We start from the raw sequence: 20,939 nt of genomic DNA on the forward strand, positions 1-20,939 counted from the left end.
TTTAATTCTGGGAAACTTAAGGACCTGTGTAAAATATTCAGTCTAAAGCGTGTTAGCAAGAATCTATCATAGTCTCCAGTGATTAACAGAATATAAGGTTGTAAAGTCACAGAGACCAGAGTAAGATGGTGAGCTTGGACCATTGTTTTTTTCATTTCAGTCATAATTCTAATTTCGTTCAAAAATCGCATACAGTTACTTTTAAGATCCTTTCTAGACACATTACACATAGTCTGGGGGTCATTATATCATTATAATATTCTTGATGGCCTAATTGAGATAGGAATTCAGGTAATCCACTGTTTAATATATCTCTTCAAATAGCAATGGTGCCGGGCTACTGGGAACAGGCCAAAGTTATTCGGCTGTTAAAAAAAACCTTTAGCGGATAGGACTCTGTTGGCAAATTTTAGACCGATTTTGCTCCTTCCGGCTACCTCTAAAATGCTGAAATAGTTGATTATCTCCCAATTTTCAGTATATTTGGAGCGATCCAGTTTGCTGCATCCCTCACAATGGCACTTGTTGCAGTGATTGACTCTAAAGATGTTGCTAGATCTGATAAAACAAGCTGTTCTGATCTTACTAGATCTATCGGCAGCTTTTGATACTGTGTTGAAATAGAGCATTATGATACTGTGTTGTGCACTATTTTACTTCAGCGCTTAGAGAATATTAGAGTTGGGGCCAGGCACTTGTCTGGATTCGATCTTTCCTGTAGAATAGGAGTCAGGCAGTCTGGATGGCCCCTTACTCTTTTGACATAGAATTCGGGGTACCCCAGGGCTCGGCTTGCAGTCCAACCTTGTTTCAAAGCCATATCCCCATGGGGTTCTCTGGTGAAGTACTCTGGCGTGAGGATAGTATCCTATGCCGATGATATGTAGTCGTATTTATCTATGGAAAATGGTGCCACCGAGGCACAGGAAGCTTTTAAGGGTTCTTTTGAGGCAGTTTTTGAGTGGATGTGGGCCAGTAATTTCGAATCCAATTCAGATAAGACAGAAATTCTGCTGTTTGGCTCTCCCTCACCTCAGTGCAGGTGGATTGTTGGCTAAATTGTATGTCCCCTCACCCCTCTGGCTAATGTAGTTCACAATTTGGGAGTCACGCTATATCAGCAATTGGCCTTTGCGCCGCAGGTTGCGGCAGTGGGAGGCTCTTGTTTTATCCTGCTGCGTTCCCTGAAAAAACTGTTGAGTCTGCTGCCTTCTCACTCATGGAAAACAGTTATTCATGTGTTACTTACATCTTGTCTTGACCATACAAATGATTTGTATCTGAGTGTCCCTGGTTGTCTGATCAAGAGGCTGCAGGTGGTACAGAATGCAGCAGCCCGACTTTTGCTAAGGATCCCTTGGCGGACTTGATCTCTCATTATTTGAAGGAGCTTCACTGGTTGCCGATTAAAGAGAGGATTATTTTCAAAACTTTTGTTTTGGCACATAGAATCTTTTATGGCATTGGCCCTTTGTATCTCTCGAACAGACTTCCTCACTATTGCCTTCTTGCGACTGATGCACGGCTGCTTCTTATCCGAACAATTTAGCGCGGTTCCTCCTGTTCTTTTTTGGCAGCTCATGTTTGGAATCGCCTCCCTCTGCAGCTCAGTAAAACGGAAAGCGAGCATCAGTTACTGAAGTCTCTCAAAACGTATTTTTTGGGGTAGCCACTGAGTAAGACTTTCTCATCTTTCGTTTAGGGGTACTATGGGGATCTGTTTTCGAAGCGCCGGACACTCTGGAGTAGCTGTGCACTTTAGAAACATATGGGGCCATATGTACGTAGCCTAATACCGGTCGGTAACGGCCGATTTTCGGTAATTATACCGTTACCGACCGGTATTTAGGCTTTTGCAATGTAGGGGGCACATTACAGGATTCGGTATTTACCGAATCAGTAAAATTACCGAATCTGTAATTTTACCGATTCGGTAATTTTACCGATTCGGTAAATACCGAATCCTGTAATGATATGTAGGGGGAGTGTGTGGGTGTTGTGGGGATTCGTTATTTACCACCAACTAAAAGTTGGTGGTAAATGACGAATATGTGAAAAAAAGCATTTTTGTGCACGTTTAAGTGTGCAATGTGGCAGACATACATGCCCTTAGGGCATGTATGTGTGCCACATGTGCACACATGCAGTAATCAGGGGTGCAACAGGGTGTCACTGTGACACCCTGCCACCCTTGATTGTGCTCCCCCCATTACCGAATCGGTATTTACCAATTCGGTAATGGTAACTGGCTTCAAGGGATGCATTATTACCGAATCGGTAAATACCAGTTCTAAAATACCGAATTTTACCGATTCGGTAATAATTACCGAATTATTATCTACATAACATTTACCACTTCATAAATACCGAATCGGTAAAATTCGGTATTTATGAAGTGGTAAATGTTGGCCTACCTACATAAGGCCCATGATGAGGTGTTACCCGATAACTGGTCGCTTAATCCATAATACAAACTGTGATATTAGTTGGAACATATCCATTTTGTTCCTGTTAGTAAACAAACGTTTTGACTTTATGCCAGATTGGTGTAATGATTACTAATATACTTTTTGGTTCAAGGACATGCATACAACACCACCAGTCTTTTCACCAATAAGTGGGTGAAATACCACTGTCAACAGCGCGGTTCTACCAGTATATACTATTTCATTTAGTTTTACACAGTACATTTCACTGTTCACATCCTTGAATAGTTTATCAGATTTGATAAAACAAAGGCCAAGAAAATTAATTCAATTAGGACATACAGATTCAGTAATCCATGACATTTTTCAGTTTCAAGCTGATGACATATGTTTTGTTTATATTTTCCATCAGAGTACTCATCCAAGACTCCAACATCAAGGATGTAATTAATTTAATTTTAATTTTGGTAATATACAATTGGAAGCATGAATATGTATTTTGGGGTAGATTTACTAAGCTTTTGTGCCGTGTTTGCGTCACAAAAGTGACGCGAAACGGTGCAAAATCTTTTTTTCCTAATTTACTTTCCAGAGCTAACTTGAAATAACGTAAAAGTAATTTGAAGCAGCACATAGCGCTGCTTCGCATCACTTTGCCCCATGGGGGCATGCCAAGGGTGGTGCATTGGCATTCCTATGCAACTACCCAGGTTTTCTCACACTAAACCCAATTTACTAAGCACAATAGATTGGAATTAGCGTTAGAAAACTGTGCCCTTTTAAACTAGGCGCAAGGAAGGGAAAATGCTTCAAATTCTCCTTCCTTTTACGAGTGTGCATGTGTACTGCGCTGTGCAGCATGCATACAAAGTGGGAAAAGCTTTCCTTCGTGTCTAGGCATAGTATTTTGTACAGGAAGGGTACCCTTCCTGTATAAAACCCATGCTAGACTTACACACACCCTAGCGCTATGGCGCTAAGGTGGTACATGGGGCACGGCAGCTGTAATCAGCGCCGGCTCAAGGGAAAAGGGAGGAGAGAGCCATATCTTTGAAAATATTTCGCTCTCCTGCTCCTTCCCCATCGCGCAACGCAGCACAGCCTCGCAGGAGGCTGCGCTGCGTTGTATGGAGAATTGGTAAATCTCCCTCTTTGAGTTTGCAGACAATGTGCACGTATTATTCACTTCATTTGGAGTGATGCAACACAGTTTATTTACATTTCTGCTTTCTTTGATATTAATGATTGTCAGATGACTTTTTCTTGTCAGACCAACTCCTCAAATGACCGAGGGATACACATGACATCATTCATTTCAATTCATCAGATGCGCATTGTAATGGAAACTTAATTTTATACACATTTCAAGCAGATTGGGAGACTCTGTTCTGAAGAATTCCACTGACACCTCATTAGAGCATTGAATAGGCAGAAACATGTCGACCTCCACTAAGGGGTAGAAGTAACTCCCACTTTTCTTATAGCACTAACTGCAGGTTGAGCATCTAGGAATTAGTTTTAACTTATATATACTCACTTCTCTGCACATCGACATTGACGCCTCCCCCTTGGACATTGACCTGCTAAATGTTACCTTCACCAAAAGTTTTCTTCAAAATTTCTTCCAAAGGTAAGTGGAAACTGGACCCAATCCACTTTGTGTATATCAACTGCGCTCCATTGCGGTCAGCCATAACTTTTAACTTTGCCCTGTTCTCGCTTGACTTGATATGCGCAGTAGGCGCTACGATCATTTAGGTGCTATTTTTCACTTAAAACGTTAAAAATTCATAACTCCAGTTCTACTGATTGGATTTTTGCTGGTTTGGTGTCAAATAATTTATTAAAATGTACTCTGTTTTTCTAAACTGATGTGAGATTTTTCTTGTGTTATGCTTTCACTTTATTACTATTTAAGTGCTGTATAAATACTTTATACATTGCCTTTGACTGAAGCCTGACTGCTTTTGTGCCAAGCTACCAGAGGGTTAAGCACAGGTTAATTAATTGACTTTTTGTGGCTCACCCTGACAAGGGCTGTGACTGTTGCTTGAGAAGGGCTCATACCCCCTTCAACTAAGACCCACATTTCTCACAGTGATCATGACATAGAAGGTGATTGCGAAGAGGAGTAACCCATATCTACCAGGCAGTCACCTGAGCGATGCCTCCATCTTCAAACAACATTCACTTGTTTGGGCTTTCTTTCCAGTAGGTAAGCATTACTGAAACCTGGTGACCACGTATGCTGCCTTCCTCGTTGGCACACAGGCAGAGAGACTCAGCAGAGGTTGTTATGATACGTGGATCTCGTGTACAAATGCAACATATGCATGCTTACTGATGACACACTGCATTATTCCATGCTGCTCTTATAACAAGTTATGCAGTTGTATGCAGACATACCCAGTAGATGTGTTGCTAATATACACATGTAATTTGTTTACTTTTCCAATAAAAAGTAAATAAAAACGATTTAAACAAAAATGATGAATAGATATTTCCACGAACTTAAATGAATATATTTTAATTAGATTACTTAGAATGTACTGGATTTTGTTGACAAAGTTGTTCTCCAAAAGGCACAATTCGGTGTTCTTTGCAGGTAACCAACCAGTCATTAAAACTCCATTGAGCACAAAGTAAACAGAGCATTAGAATGGTATGTGCCCTCATGATAAAGTTCCAAGTTCTTCACCAACATTAGAATCACAAAGAATGACGACACTAAAAAGAGCCAGGCGTCAAAGCGCAATCCAAAAACAAACTGCGCAAAACACTTGTTCAATATAATTTGAAACACTGATTATTGGTAAACAAATTTATATATTACAAAACCCCACCCTATAAAAATAGATAAAAAGTACAGAGTAAATGTATAACTTATTTAAAGGATGCATAATGGGCTACTGTGACTTACAGTAATAATACATAAATCGTTCTAATATCCATAAAGAATCCTGTAGATCATTATATCATGGAAACGTTTGGTCCCAGAACTCACCAGTTATCAGGAAGCCATAACACAATTCAGCTGTGAGCACTTAACACCACATTCACTCTGGTAAACGGCCTCGACGTAAGCACAAGAGGGAATCAATCTTGCCTTCCTGAACAAATTTCAGGGGGCAGCCGAGCGCTCTGCCAGTATTTCATACCTAACTCCACCAGGGGGCACTGGTGACATGAAAATCTACAAGACAAATCCAGTGGTGTGTGACTGTCACCTGACCCTCAAGATGGCCATATATGATCGTAAAACACAGTAACTCATATTTATTTATCACTCAATAAGATAATTTCACTTCACAGTAATGTAATTTGGCAATAATATACATTGTAATAGACTAATTCAAAATACATTTTATGGTAGTGTAACGATAACAGGTTTTAGAGGCATTTCTCTGAGCATTTTGAGTTTTAAAGTGTACCATTCGTAAAACTGTTCATTGCTTTTCATGGGCGTTGGCGGTGAAAATAACGATATATAAATTAAAACATTTCCGTCACTAAGCAGGAGTGGAGCCATCTATATCTCTGACATGTTTTGTTTGCATCTTGATTCTACACAAATAGATTCATAAGGCAGCTTTTGTGCTTACCGGTCAGCACCCCTCCACTACCATTCAGGCTTGACTTGGTACTCAGGCTGATCACTGACACGATAGACATTTTTTGGAGGCGCCTTTGGGCCACCCCCGAACTACTGTTATATCGAAGTGGGTTGGAGGAAATTCTCAGTTACCCAACTGCAACCAAACTCCCCTGGATCAAATTTGCCAAAGACTCCCGAAAGGAGATTGGCTGGTCCCATCTCTGGGGTGAGCCAGTGGGCAGCTGCCCATCAATCACTGCAAAGGGAATGAAAATCCAATTTCTGAAATTGTAAACTCAACAATTTTTTAATACATGCACAAGGCACTATATCCACATGATTTTTAGAGATAAAAGATAATTATCACCTGGAAACTTTCTGTGATGACAGAGAGCCAAATATAGAAAAAAGACTCTATATCCAGTTCAGACATGGAAAAGCTGCCCCTCAAATGGTTTAAGTCAAAATGGCTAGGACCTTCGAACAGCTTAGACCCTCGTGCTACATGTATGGTTATAAGAGGGAGGATGTAACCCATTTGCTATTCTTCTGCCCAGTGTACAAAGGACCATGTGTTAAATGGATGATGCCTATTTGCAAGACACTAGGCACCTCAAGGCACGCGGAAGCATAGAGGATCCCTCAAGCTGATACGACTCCGTACCTGGGATTTATGCTGCTAGGTTTCAGTTTCGTGCCTGGTTGATAAGAAACAAAAAGTATGTTGATTTGAACTAATATGGCACTTGTTATCGGATCCTATAACCCATGCACTCCTTATTTATTTCTTATTACTTCTTATTCCTGGTCTTCATGTATTTATGGACCTGCAAGAGTCACACGTGAATCTTACGTGCATTTTTATGAGCTGGCGGCTTGTTTTATCTTTTTAACCTGTTGACGCTGATTTTAACTTCCTGTAGGTATTGTATATATTTTACTGTGCATCCTTTATGGTATTCTACCAAAATAAAGAGTATTGGATTGAAATTTACACAATGCATATGCTTTGATACAAGTTTCCAGCAGTTCCAAAACCTCTTGTTACTGCTCATCGCCTGCTAAATTGCATGGCTTTGTTAAAAGAGAGGATGATTTCTGTGAATTTTAAATTGACACTGAACTCGCCTCTTCGTGATTTGAATGCATTGACCCAGGAGCACATAGAGGGGATGGCCAGATTTAGAGTTTGGTGGAGAGGGTACTCGTCAAAATGGCCGCCCCTCTCTGACAGATTCTCGGTTTACGCCTACAGAGTAAAATGTACTCTGTCAGTGTGAGCAGTTCTCAGAGTGCCCGACAGAGCAGGGGCCATTGGAGAAAGCACATAACATGCATGGCATTTTTTATTTCTTTTCCCCTGTCGGTCCACGCCACGTAATGTGGTGGGAACAGGAAAAAAAAAACAAATGACCCCCAACACCCTGGGAGAAAACACCCATGATATGGAGGCCATTCGATGTTTTTCTTTTTCAAAAACAAACTCCCACTTTGGGAGTTTGTTTTTGAAAGGAAACAACCTTGAAAAAGTTTGACGACATGTTTGATGGAGCCATCCGTCAAACTTTTCCAACATTGACGGGAACTGTAGTGACACCAGTTCCTGCCAATGTTTAGAGATGTTCACAGGGCTGGGGACATCGCTTAATTTGACAGGCAGAGTAAAGGCAGGGTAGCGGGCACAAACCCCTTTGCCACTCTGTCTGCCTTTACTCTGTCTGCCAAACCCCAAATCAGGCCATTCATTTTTTGAGGGATTGGCACAGGCAGACTGGAGGCTCCCTTCTAAAATCAAATGTCTGGGGAGGAGGGGTGATCAGTGCAGCGATAAAAGCATCCGTTTGTTGCTTCTAAAACTGCATATTTATGGTGACTTGCAGAAGGATCGAGTCAGTTGCTACTAGAACTGAAAGGATCAAGGTTTGGCAAAAAGGCATAAGGAGTTATTCATAGAATGGGGGGTGATGAGTAGAGCCCTGGTTTCTGCTCCACTGAGAGATGACCACACGCCATATTAACCGATCGCCGTCCGCTAGAAGTGAAGCTCTGCTCCAGTGGAGACCCTCTACGCAGGGCTGTATGTCAAGTAGACACCGTGTGGTTCTTTTGCCCTATTCTGAAGAGTTTTAGTTTTTTTAACACAATGTGTGCCTAATACAAAACTACAATGTCCCTGCTGTTCAAGGAAAACACTGTGGAGACCACTAGTCGCACCGCCCCGACCCATGAATGCAATGATGATCACCTGCCATCAACAGAACAAAGAGAGTGGCAGACAGGAGGGCCAGTGGCAGACAGGAGGGCCAGTGGCAGACAGGAGGGCCAGTGGCAGACAGGAGGGCAAGTGGCAGACAGGAGGGCCAGTGGCAGACAGGAGGGCCAGTGGCAGACAGGAAGGCCAGTGGCAGACAGGAGGGCCAGTGGCAGACAGGAGGGCCAGTGGCAGACAGGAAGGTCAGTGGCAGACAGGAGGGCAAGTGGCAGACAGGAGGGCCAGTGGCAGACAGGAGGGCAAGTGGCAGACAGGAGGGCCAGTGGCAGACAGGAGGGCCAGTGGCAGACAGGAAGGCCAGTGGCAGACAGGAGGGCCAGTGGCAGACAGGAGGGACAGTGGTAGACAGGAGGGCCAGTGGCAGACAGGCCAGTGGCAGACAGGAGGCCCAGTGGCAGACAGGAGGGCCAGTGGCAGACAGGAGGGCAAGTGGCAGACAGCAGGGCCAGTGGCAGACAGGCGGGCCAGTGGCAGACAGGAAGGCCAGTGGCAGACAGGAGGGCCAGTGGCAGACAGGAGGGCCAGTGGCAGACAGGAGGGCCAGTGGCAGACAGTCAGTCAGGTCATGGGTTTTTGATGGCGGAGCTAGCTGACACTCTAAATGAGTGCAAGAAAACTGGATGGTTTTGGCGATTCGCAAAGGGATGGAGAGAGTCACCCATAAAATTGGATGGCTTTTGGGAATTGACACACGGACTCTGTCAGTTCTAGAGCTGGACTGCTTGTGGGATTGCCACAAAGGAAGGGTCTGTCCCAGAACTCATGGAATTGTCATAGGGTCAGAAAAGCCGCCACATATTGGATGGCTTAGAAGAACTGACACAAGGATGGAGTCAGTCACCTCTAAAACTGAATGTCTTTGAACAACTGACACAAAGATAGTCTATCACTTCTAAAACTGGATGACTTGGAAGAGCTGAAAGAAGGATGGACTGTGACCAATAAAACTGGGTGGCTTGACAGAACTGACACAAGGACAGAGTCTATCACCTCTAAAACCAGGTGGTCTGGAAATGCTGACAGAAGGATGGAATCTGTCTCTTCTAAAACTAAGTGGCTTGGAAGAACTGACACAAGGATAGAGTCATTCACCGCTACAACCAGGCGGTGTGGAAGAACCGACACAAGAATAGAGTCTGTCCCCTCTAAAACTAGGTGGCTTGGAGGAACTACCACAAGGATAGAGTCTCTCACCTCTAAAGGATAGATAGAGGCTGTCACCTCTAAAGCTAGGTGACTTGGAAGAACTAACACAGGGATTGAGTCTGTCACCACTAACACTAGGTTGTGTGGAAGAACTGACAGAAAGATAAAGACTGTCACTTCTAAAACTGTATGACTTTGAAGAGTGACACAAGGCTCTTCTGTCACCTTTACAGCTAGGTGGCTTGGAAGAACTGACAGAAGGATAGAGTATGACACACCTCTAAAACCAGGTGGTGTGAGAGAACTGACACAAGGACAGGAGTCTGTCACCTCTAAAGCTAGGTGCCTTGGAAGAACTAACACAGGGATAGAGTCTGTCACCACAAAGACTAGGTTGTGTGGAAGAACTGACAGAAAGACAAAGTCTGTCACTTCTAAATCTGGATGACTTAGAAGAGCTGACACATGGCTCTCCTGCTACTTTTAAAACTAAGTGGCTTGGAAGCACTTCCACAAAGGTAGAGTCTTTTGCCTGAAAAAATTGATAGTTTTGGGGACCGGCACAAGAATGAGACACAATCACTTCTAACAATGGATGGCTGATGGGTTTTGTCACATGAATAGTCAGTCATCTCTAAAAAAACATGGCTTGGAGCATTGGCACGCGGCGTATGAGAACATCCAATTGACAGAGGATTGGCACAGGGAGAGAGTTTGGCACATCAAAACTAAATGGCTTGGGGGGCTGGCACAGGAACAGTCTGCGACCTCAAAACTTGTGGCTTGTGGTGTGTTGGCACAGGTCTATGGAGAGTCACTCATAGTATTGGACGGCTGTTGGGGGTTGACACACAGATAGAGTCTGTCACTTCTAGAACTGGACTGCTTGAAGGATTGCCACAAAGGTAGGGTCCGATGGCTCAGGGGATGGTCACAGGCCTAAAGAGACTTTGACCAGTAAAAAAAAGGATGGTTTGGGGGATTGACATAGGAATTTAATCGGAAACTTCTAAACGTATTAAATCCTGTGGCTGGTATTGTTAACAATGGGTTGGGGGTTGCACAATGTAATGAGTGTGTTACTCCCGAGAGTAACACACAGGATTTAATATAGTTTAGGTTCCTAGTGGCCAGGAATTTTTTAGAATTTTTCCCACTAATCTCTGACCCTTCCATTCCTACTCTAGCAATATAGCCCACACCTTCCAAAAACGTGCTCCCAAATCTCAATCGGTTGTACAGTGCCCTGTCGCGCAGCGGGCAGGGAAGAACCCGATGATGAAGCATGCCACCAAGGGTCCTTTTGGTGGGTGAGGGTTAGTTTAAGAAAATGGTTTTTCCCCTTAGGGATAGCTAATATATCTGAAAGGATAGAGTTTAGAATAAGTTTTTCTAGTGGACTTCCTTTGATTGTTTATATGATACAGGAGACAAGGTCCACTACATACCTCTCTATCCCCCTTTTTGATAAACCTGGTAAAACTTTACTGACTGAACGTCTAAATGAGAGCTTACAGAAGTGCCTTACTTCAGATGACTAACTGTACATGTCTGGATTAAAACATCTCAGTCGTTTCTCTTCTTTTGGGATTCTTGTCAATGGTAAGGATCAGAACTCTGATGACATCATATAATGTTCTGACCAATGAAACATTTGTGCGCTAGAAATGGTAAGTGTTACTCAGGAAACCTACATTTTGGAGGATGAATTATGGGGCAAGGCCAGGAAACACAGAGTCAGGACAGGAGGAGACAATGAGGAGCAGAGTGAATGACAACACCCTTAGGGTTGCCCCTCTTCATATGCACTCAATTGGCAAGAAAAAACCTGTCAGTTAAGGTGTTCTGGTTCACTTTACTGTTCACAAATACACCACACTTTAAGATAGCTTGTGATGCTAAGGCGCCTGCTCCAGATGTGTGTGTGTGTCTAGCAACTCTCGGGGTGTAACCCTGGATAGGTAGCTCAAGTGTACTTGCTACACAGATCAGTCTGTAATCCCTGGTCACCGGTCAGAATCATCATGAAATCGCTTAAAGGAATACCCCACCTGATGCAGTGTACTGAGGGTAGCCTACAGTTCGTAGGCTAGTATCTACGACTGCTCATCGGGTTAAGGCGCTTGTCTCAGCGCTCCTTGGTTAAGATGCCACAAGGGCCAATCCCGGTAAAACAGCTTAGTGGGTAACAGAGAACTTCACATGTCCCTCAAGGTATACATTTGAATTAGTCCTGGTTTCAACTCACTTACTTTCACTCACTTTAGTTGATAAATGGATTCCCCTGGGGTAGGTAGTAATGAACACTTATTACTATGTTCAGCAATATAAGTGAGTTTGTCTTCTGTGCTATATAAATTATCATTTTTAGTGTCATTTCAAACATAGCCCTACATAGCCCTACATAGCTTACGTGCACATAGAGCTTCACCGAGCAAACTGCTCAGTTCTCCTGTTTGACAACTTGTAAAATGCCAGCAGGGTGCATCTTTGTTTCCCATGGTGGCTGCTGATTCTTGTAGCCAAGCCACTGTGAGTGACCAGCTGGGCTCCCTGTGATGTTCCAGAGGAGCTCACAGTCAGTCCACAGCTCAGACAAAAGGAAGCACTGAGTGTCCTTTCAGTAGGGCACTGAGAGCTGTAAAGTGTCATTCATGAGAGTCTCCCGTCCCATCAGTGTCTGCGGATGTAGCTTGGCTCACCGCGTACATTGAATGTGTGCGTCTTCACTTGCCCTGGTTGTGGGACACCATCGGGATGAGTTGCCGTTGCTGGCTCCGAAACCTATCCTGGCAAAGAATAGCTGCAGAACCAGAATCTGGGTGAAGCACCCTCAATGCCAACACGGATCCCCCATGATGCTTGCAGTGTCCATGGACTGCTTGCAGAATAGCCGTAAAATGTAACCTCTTGAGGACAGTGTGGGACCCTGCCCGCCTCACGCCTGCCTCTCAGTGTGAGTGTGTACTTCCAGTACTGTGGAAAGAAATGTTCGGGCCAGGCAGACCAGCACAGTTCATGATGGGATGCAGTGAGTGCACCCGAGAGCACATCTCTCGCCCTTGGAACACTGCTCACAGGCACCTAAAGTCTACGATTGATTTCACTTAATTTCAGAATGTATGTCCTTTCTCTGTATTTTCGTGTGATTGGTGAAATTGTGGGTTAAATGTTGTTATTTCAGGGACATTTGAGAATACAATAGTTAATGTTGTTGGGGAGATCTGATGTAATTATACCCATGTAAGGAACATGTGTCATTTAAAGGGTCAGTCAGGGTATGTTAGCCAGAGTTTAACATCTGCATATTACTCGTAGACCTTAGCTTGCTTCAGATTCGAGATTCCACTGAGCTTTTGATCCCTTTTGCTTCTCTAATTTAAACACTGCAGGAGCTCGCCCCGTGCATGCTATCTTGAATGGTGCCAATGCATATGCCATAAGGAGGTCATTTCTGAGGCATGGAAAGCTTTATCATAATAGGAACTATTGTCTCTTCCAAAATTCTGTCATTGAACCTATGGTAAGATGTTGAATTTGGCCAAGAAACACTTGTTTTTTGGGACTCAGCAATAATCCTTATTGTGAACTTGCGTTGATCTTTCTGATGCCGATCATGCATTTTCTCCGGGAATCGCGTAGTGGCGACTCTGGCATTGGGTTTACTTTAGGGCTCAACACTACCATATGAGTTTCACTACCAAGGCATTGGTGCTATTATGGGTATTAGCATCATCAGAATCTTCCTAAAGCCTCCATGCCCCAGGACTGAAAATCAATGGAGAAGGGTACATGCGACTGTCTTTGAGATGGTGGGAAGTCGTCCTTTCCTTGCAGCTTCTCCCGAGGTACATCTTTACGGTCCCTCAGCCTCACAAACCCACCTCGCGCCTTCTTGTTTGAACATTTTACCAGGTTGGCATAGAATGAAAATGTGTATCAATGCTGCTGGGACCGGTAGGGCCTGGGTGAGAGCAGCGCTGAGCACCTAGGGGTCAAGGACCCTTCGCTGTCTGCCGGGCTTCGAGGACTAAGAAGAAAGGCCTCAGGAGAAGACCATGTCTTTACTGGAGAGGCAGAGCCTGGAACGTTAAGTCTCGACATTGGAGGTGGGGTCGTTCTCAGGTTGAGAGGTGTTGAGGGCCTGGAAGTCTCCGGAGTTGGTTGCTCTGACACTGTCCGAGACCCATCAGGTGTGTACCTGAGTGGGCGCTTGCCTTCATGGTGGATGGAGCTTTCTTGCTGACTTACATTCGAAGCTGATCTTTGCCGTTCATGAAACGGGCTCTCCCGGTCAGGTAGGGAGGAGGCCCGGCTCGACTCATAACTCTGTAAATTGGCTGTTGACTCTGCGTCGGATCCACTTATAAGCCTAGGAACGAGGGGTTCAGGTGAGCTCCTTTTCTTCCCTTGCTCAGACACACTTCGAATCTGCTGGACTTGCTGCTGGAACCTTAGTTTTGCTGCCAGGAAGAAAAGAAAATATTGGATGTCAACTCACTCCTTTCCTCTTTCATGCATAACTGAAAGTTCACAGATGGGAGAGTGAGAAGCGACAACCACCAGTGTGGCATAAGTGACAGTAGTTACACCCCAAAAGCACAACACAACACTTCTCTGGCATGTTACTTGACTTTCCAGTGAAAGGTGTCATTATTACTAAAAGGACAATACTTTACATATAATTTACTTGATGACTTCACTTGCCACTTTTCCATTCTAGAAGTATTTGCAATTTAAACTTTTAGTTTAATTGAGATGAACCAGAACTACAACACACAGAATGCTTACAGTTTAGTAAAACAAAGTGGAAATATGGTGTTACATTGGCATCTTTTTGAAGACAATCTAGAAATGGAACAGTGTCAAAGTGAATAAGTCAATAATGGAATACAGAGAAGTATCTGCAGTACAGAGTATACATAAGTCAAAATATAAATACATTTCAGTGGTGCAATCCATAGAAACATTCTTGTCATCATAACAAACACTCAACTATCAATATTACTGCCATCATTTATTTAAGTGAGCATTAAAATGCTGATTTCAAAATTAATAGGCAATGAAGCAGCTATCCACTAATGGAAAGAGTGATGTAGAATTAAGTCCAGCATAGCTTCCTAAACCGTTGGACATATATGACTTATCAGACTGCAAGGAGGACTGGTTTGCACTCTTGGGTCTGCATGCAAGAACGTTTGTCCACTCTCTGGTGTAGGAAGGTGGAATCTGACTGCATGGTTACCCCCACTTTTTGCCTGGTGTTTTGCTGGTTTTCGACTTAGTTTGACTGGGATCCTGCTAATCAGGACCCCAGTCTATCTGCTTTCTCCCTAAAATGGATTTCATGTACTTTAGGTACCCCACAGATTGGATTCTGGGGTACCCTTATAAGTCCCTAGTATATGGTATCCTATGTACCCACGGCATAGGAACCCCAGAGGCCTTTCAGGGGCTGCAGTAGCCTGTGTAAGGTGGTGTATGCACCCCCATACATATATTTTATATACACCTTGTGTGGTTCTCCTTTCATTTGGTCATTCAAGAGGTTATAATCTGGTAAACCAAGCTGGTTTACATTCCTTCGAGACTTAGCCTGAAGGCTGTTTTCCATAGATACCACTAGGATAGCTTTCAATAAAGGTTGTCTTTAACCTAATCACCCAATAAGGGTCGTTATAACTAGTGGACAGCATATACCAGGCCAACTTCTCACATCTCGTGAGTGAGGGGCTCTATCAATGGGGGCACCGCTTTGAGAAAGAAAGAGATTTGCAGGGGGGATGTGTGTGGCCTGGTCGAGGAAATCTCAATTGGATCCTGAAAAGTCTACCCAGCAGAGCTGTGTAGGCCATCAAGACAAACTTGGATTGAAGGCAAGTTCCAGCAGCCCCAATAATGAAGGAGTGGAAAAGCACCTATGTTCCTGAGTACCTTGACTAGAAAGAAGCCTCACTTTATTACTACTGCCTTCCGGGCTATTTGATTCAAAGGTAGCAGATTGTACAGAATGCCGCAGCACGACTGATTTTGAAAATTCCATGTCGGCAATCAATTTCTCCTCATTTGAAATACCTACACTGGATAGCAGTGGTCAAACATATCCAAATTAAAGCTCCTACTTTTGCGTTTAGAGTATCAGGCTTGTAAGGACCTTTATACCTAAATCAAAGACTTAAACCTTAGCATCAATTCAGGTTGTTAAGAACTAACAATCTTAGGCTGCTTCAAGTTCCCAAAAATTCCAAAAGCCAGAAAAGGCAGTTGCTTCTCTTTTCTTACGGCTAAACTCTGGAATTCACTTCCCATTATTTTACTTTAGGCCCCTTCTGAGTCTATCTTCAAAAAGAAGCTAAAGACTTTCCTCTTTAATGAAATCTAGTCCTATTTTGCCCTCTGCTTAATAACATCCACTGCTAGCTCCGGAACGCTTCTTTTGAAGCAGCTGCACGCTGTACAAATGTAGTTGACTGGTCGATTGAGTGACCGCAGTAGAGGCTCATACAAGACTTGCTTTCTGCCGGAATCTGAATAACTTTAATCAGCAGTCACTCCAACTTTCAAGGCTACAAGCTTGAGTAGAGATGGGGACAAACCATCATTGCTTTCCCCAAGATACCGCTAATCGAATCACAGAATTAGTGCTTCTGTCAATAGTAAGCCAATAGGATGTCACTATCATTACTTTTGTTAAGATTAAGCCCATTGGATTCCACTATTCATGTAAAGATTCCGCCAGTCTAATCACATCATACTTGCTTCTCCCAAGATTCTCCCAGTCAGATCTCAACATCCGAGCTCCTCCCAAGTTATCACCTGTCGGATCCCACCATCCTTGTTTCTCTCAAGATTCTGCCAGTCTGACCCCATCATCCGTGCTTCTCCAAAAACATCACCAGTCTTTTCCCACCATCTTTGCTTCCCCCAGGATTCTGCTAGTCTAATCCCGCCATCATTGTGTCTGCAAAAATTAAACCAATTCGTCCCACAATCGTTGAAAACATTCCGTCAGTCTTATCCTACCATCATCACATCTGTTGAGATTAAGCCAATCTGGTCTCACCATCATTGCTTCTCTCAAGATTCTGCCAGTGAAATCTGCCGTCATTGCTTCAGTGAAGATTAAGCCAACTGATCAGATCCAACCATTGTAACTTCTGTTAAGATTACGCCACTCCAATCCTGACATTATTGCTTCTCTCTAGAATAAATCAATCCAGTTCCACCATGATTGCTTCTCCGAAGGGTAAGCCAGTTCTGCTCCATCCAGAAGTAAACTGAAGTAGAAAGGCTAACACAAGCACTGTTCTAGGTCCACAGAGTGTGCTCTTTATCTGTTTGCATTAAGCATGTTGGGGACTTAGACTATGCCTCAGCATAATACCTCAACATGGCCTTGCATAACTAATTACACATCTTTGATGCCACTGAAATTGGGATATGGGATTTGGATTTGGATGACAGATTAAGAAAGAGTTGTGCTGCTGAGTTTTGGATAACCTGATGTTTGCAGGTTAAGTAACATGATATGCAAAAGTAAAGAGCATTAAAGCAGTCCAGTGAGGTAGAGATTAGTCAATGGATGAGAGATTTCAAAAGTGAGTTAAGAAACCAAGTGAACGTTTTGCACAACATTCTCTGAGTGGACATGCAGCTCGCCATCACTTTATTGACCTGTTTGATCATGGAAAGATTAACACTGAGTAGACAGCTAGATTTCTAGCAGAAGATACCAGAGAAGGAAGTGTTCTCAATTCAGGTGGCCACCAAGCTGATGACCAATGTGGATGAGTGATTGCCACACAGGAGGACCTCACACTGCCGTTCAGTTTCAGGTCATTAGTTTTCATCCATGACACAAGATGAAAATTTGCCTTGGGTGACAGCTGAGTTCAGAAATTGACACTATAATTTATGTGTGATCAGCATGGGAGATTATTTCAAAACCAAATTATTGTATTATATCGGGAATGCAGATAATGCAAATATTTAAAAATGTGGGGGTCAGGAAAGAACACTGAGAAATCCAATCAGAATATCTGTCAGTTCAGAAGAGTCAACAGGCAGGAGCAAAACAGCATGGGATTTGGAGGATAAGCAAGAGCACAGCTATTTGATAGCTACTAGGCAGATGCCTGAGTTTACCATACAAAGAGCAGGATGGATTGGAGTACAGAGTCTGAGGTCACAGAAAGGGCACGTAGGATTAGGGTGGAGGAGCCCTCTGGTCCAGAATGACGCAGAGGTCATCTGTGGCTGCAAGAAAGGCAGACATAGTACACCATGAGGCCCAAAAGGTTGATTGACATGTCAAGGAAGTTATATGGTTGGAGCAGTGATAAAATACACTTTCAACTGGCATCGCATATTTAGTGGGATTGATGTCGTACTGTTGATGTACTGCCACTAATGTAGTCAAATATGCCCACAGGCGAAATGAAGTGAAGCAACAGCCATGGGAAGTAGTCTCCTTGTTCAACTCATGCCATGTGAATCCGGCAAGGAAAGGCGAGGCGCACAAGTATCTTCACTACATGCTGATGCATAGTGCAACCACTTTCATGTACCCCCTTCAGAGAGTAAGTTAATTTCCAAAATATCTTGAGGTCATATCCCATCAACCTTTTCCTTCATTTTTCAGTGGATGGTTCCTTCTTGTCTCTGAGGTTGCCACAGATGATAAGTAGTGCCTCTTTGTCCTTTTATATGTCGAACGGCTTGACATGCAGGTAGATGTGGTAATGTTCCTGTTCCCATACTATCACTAGACGTGCCTTCCTAGGCTTGGGTTAGACTCATTTAACATCAGATATGTTCCTCAGGACTCTATGCCATAGTTGTATTGAACAAGTATGATTCCCAGCTCCATTGGGCTGACATCCTCAGCTCAGTGCCTAAATTAAGTATTGAAATATACCATTTGTTCAGTTGGAGTCACTTTCTCCATCTACTAGAATGCCTGTTGGGAAACAGCAGATCACCGAGGACCACATCCTTGCTTTGTGACCTCTGAAAGAAGAGTGCTGATGGTGACAACGTACTTTATATATCTAGAGCAGTAGCTGGCCATGACCAGTAATGATCAGAGATCCCCGTGAGCACGGGTATGCACCAGAGTGCCACTACCTTATCCTGCTATGGCATTTTTGCAAATAATGTGCACTGAGTATCATTCGCTAAAACTGAATATCCCACTGCCTAATGGGTTTGCAGATTTTGTCACTTGCAGTTATGTACTATGCGACAGAGGACAGTACCAAAGTTACAAGGTGCAATTCAAAGTAGTTGGCATGGTCAGAGTTGATCTGATATGATGGACGGCTTCAACAGAACTCTCCGTCTGTAGCACATCTGGGAGCACCATCAAACTCTAAGGCATACGGCTCGGCAAGGAAGGCCTCAGGAGGTCCATGCTCTTGACACCCGGACGCTGATATAAATTTTACTCAATAAATATTTGATCCAAATATTATATAACAGCTTGCTTTAATGACCCCTCATGCAACTGGTGGCCATGCTTCTGTGTCCACAACACTGCCAGTCTTCATCACTTTTCATAGCCACTGCAATCTCTGCAAAACTCTGTTAATGTTAAGATGTCTGCATGCTTCCCTTATGTGGACTTATGCCTGCGAGTCACAGACGTGCCTCTGAAGGGAAAGGGCTCAGAGAGTTCGATCCATTGTTTATGTGTAAAATTAAATAAATATTGGCCACATGTGGTACCTGCAGTATAGGCAAATGTGGCAGCCTTGAACGAATGAACTCCCATATATAATCAGAGGTAGGTATCACTTCCTGGCTAGGAGAATCGACCTTGACAACAAGAGATGTTGGTGAAGAACAAAGATAAGGCAGGAGCTGCAGTTTCACTCTATTGGATAAATGGTAAAAAGGTTAACACAGACCCCTTGGTGGCTTGCTCTGATGAGGAGACAACACATACACACACTAAAGCTTACTTTCAAGAGAAACAAGCCCCCCTAGGTGAAGCACGCCTTAAGAAGGATGAGCCCTAGGTGAGGAGGAACCGACATGAGAAAAAATAAATATCCCAGAGGAGGGTTCACATTTTCCCCATCCACATCAGTCAAACAGGCAACACCAGAGCCCAGCATTGTTATCCAGAACGGTAAGGCCTAATTAAGGGTGAAAGGGATGCTGGCGGCATCACTCAGGATGCACTGCTTATAATGATAAACTGCTGAAGCTAAAGCTTCCAGAGTAGAATGGAGTGATGATGTCTGGGGTGGAATAATTTAAATATTGGAAAATGTCCAGAATCCAACAAATTCTAATAAACCCCCCTTAGTCTGTCCTGTCTTAAACATAGTATTTGGGGATAGCGCCTTTGGTCCCAGCCAGGCATAGTGAAGTTGGCCTGCCTTCTCCCCCTCCACCCCTGATCCACTTTCATAACATGATATTAGTGCTAAAGGTTCCAAAGAGTGAAGTTACAGAAGCAAAGAGCAAGAAAAAACCACCCGCAGTGCAAGGGGCACCACATTCTCCCTAATATAAGAACAGAAAAGGGAAGCCATGGTGGTGAAACTGGCTACTCACCGCTCTTATAAGCAGTTTATTAGCAGCTGTAGGATCGCTCTATGACCTTGGCATTTATGGAAAGTCTCAATAACAAGCAAGCGAGATGGCACAGAGTCCTTTCGTAGAGCCCAATGGACTCTCAGTGAGGGTAACTGAGTACCAGAGAGGGGTGAGCCGCCCCGGTCAGTCTTGCTATTCATCAATGAGGGTCAGAAGTGAGAGCGTGACTTCTACATGTTGAACCCCACTCGCTCCCATTGTCTCAACCTAAATTCCCCTTCCAAATCCCACACTCCACACAGGGGCCCTTTGCGTTTTTCTTCATACACATTATTTATTTAGAAGAGAGGTGCTGAATCATTTTCATTTGTATCTAATGAACGGATTTACAGTGGTGCACGTTTCCTATGTGTGCTTCACTGCAAAGAGTCAATTGTATGACAATAAAACAGTATTAGTAAACACTCTTTTGTCACTCCGAGGTTCTTTGTGCAGGATACTAATTAAGGGATTCAGTTACATATTTGGGGCCCACACCTGCCCTGACTGGTTTGGTCTTCCTGGTCAGTGCCCATGGACAGGCATTATCAATAATTCCAGCCCAATGCCTACCTGGCATATCTGTGGGTGAAATGCGACAGATAACAAAACCTTCAGTCTAAACCTGGCAATAGGTTTAAACTTTTAAAACTTTAAACGTAAAAACTTTATGATTAAGTCACTACCTTTCATCAGGCTCTCGTTCTTCTCCCGCAGAGATTTGATCTCGGCAGCCATGGAAGAAATCTGTGGAGAAGACAGATGTTTAATTCCAGATGCATGCAAAAATGTTACAGGAAAGGGGCTAACCAACAGCTGTTCTGAGGCCACTTACTGTAAAATTGAAATGACTGGAATGCTTACCGGTCATCTTCGTGCACCACACCCTCTCTCCCTCGTTATAATCCTTACTCCT

The 20,939-nt window shown here is 43.6% G+C and overlaps 1 protein-coding gene across 2 annotated transcripts in view; it reads right to left on the minus strand.

Annotated features, from left to right (window-relative positions):
• Positions 1-4,933: 4,933 nt before the first annotated feature.
• LOC146860022 (uncharacterized) overlaps positions 4,934-20,939 on the minus strand; it is a 269,057-nt gene continuing 253,051 nt past the window's right edge. The window contains exons 27-29 of one of the 2 annotated variants that reach the window (XR_014978762.1): positions 20,710-20,770; positions 7,542-13,902; positions 4,934-7,504 (exon numbers count right to left, since the gene is read on the minus strand). Coding sequence is in view for 1 of the 2 variants with exons in the window: in XM_085643785.1 (XP_085499911.1) it covers positions 13,379-13,902; positions 20,710-20,770 (585 nt within the window). In the remaining variant the exon portion in view is untranslated. Of the gene's footprint in view, positions 13,903-20,709; positions 20,771-20,939 lie in introns of both variants that reach the window. The other variant, XM_085643785.1, reaches the window with a different exon arrangement.

Source organism: Triturus cristatus, chromosome 3_1, assembly GCF_964204655.1.
Source record: "Triturus cristatus chromosome 3_1, aTriCri1.1, whole genome shotgun sequence".
Classification (NCBI taxonomy): domain Eukaryota; kingdom Metazoa; phylum Chordata; class Amphibia; order Caudata; family Salamandridae; genus Triturus; species Triturus cristatus.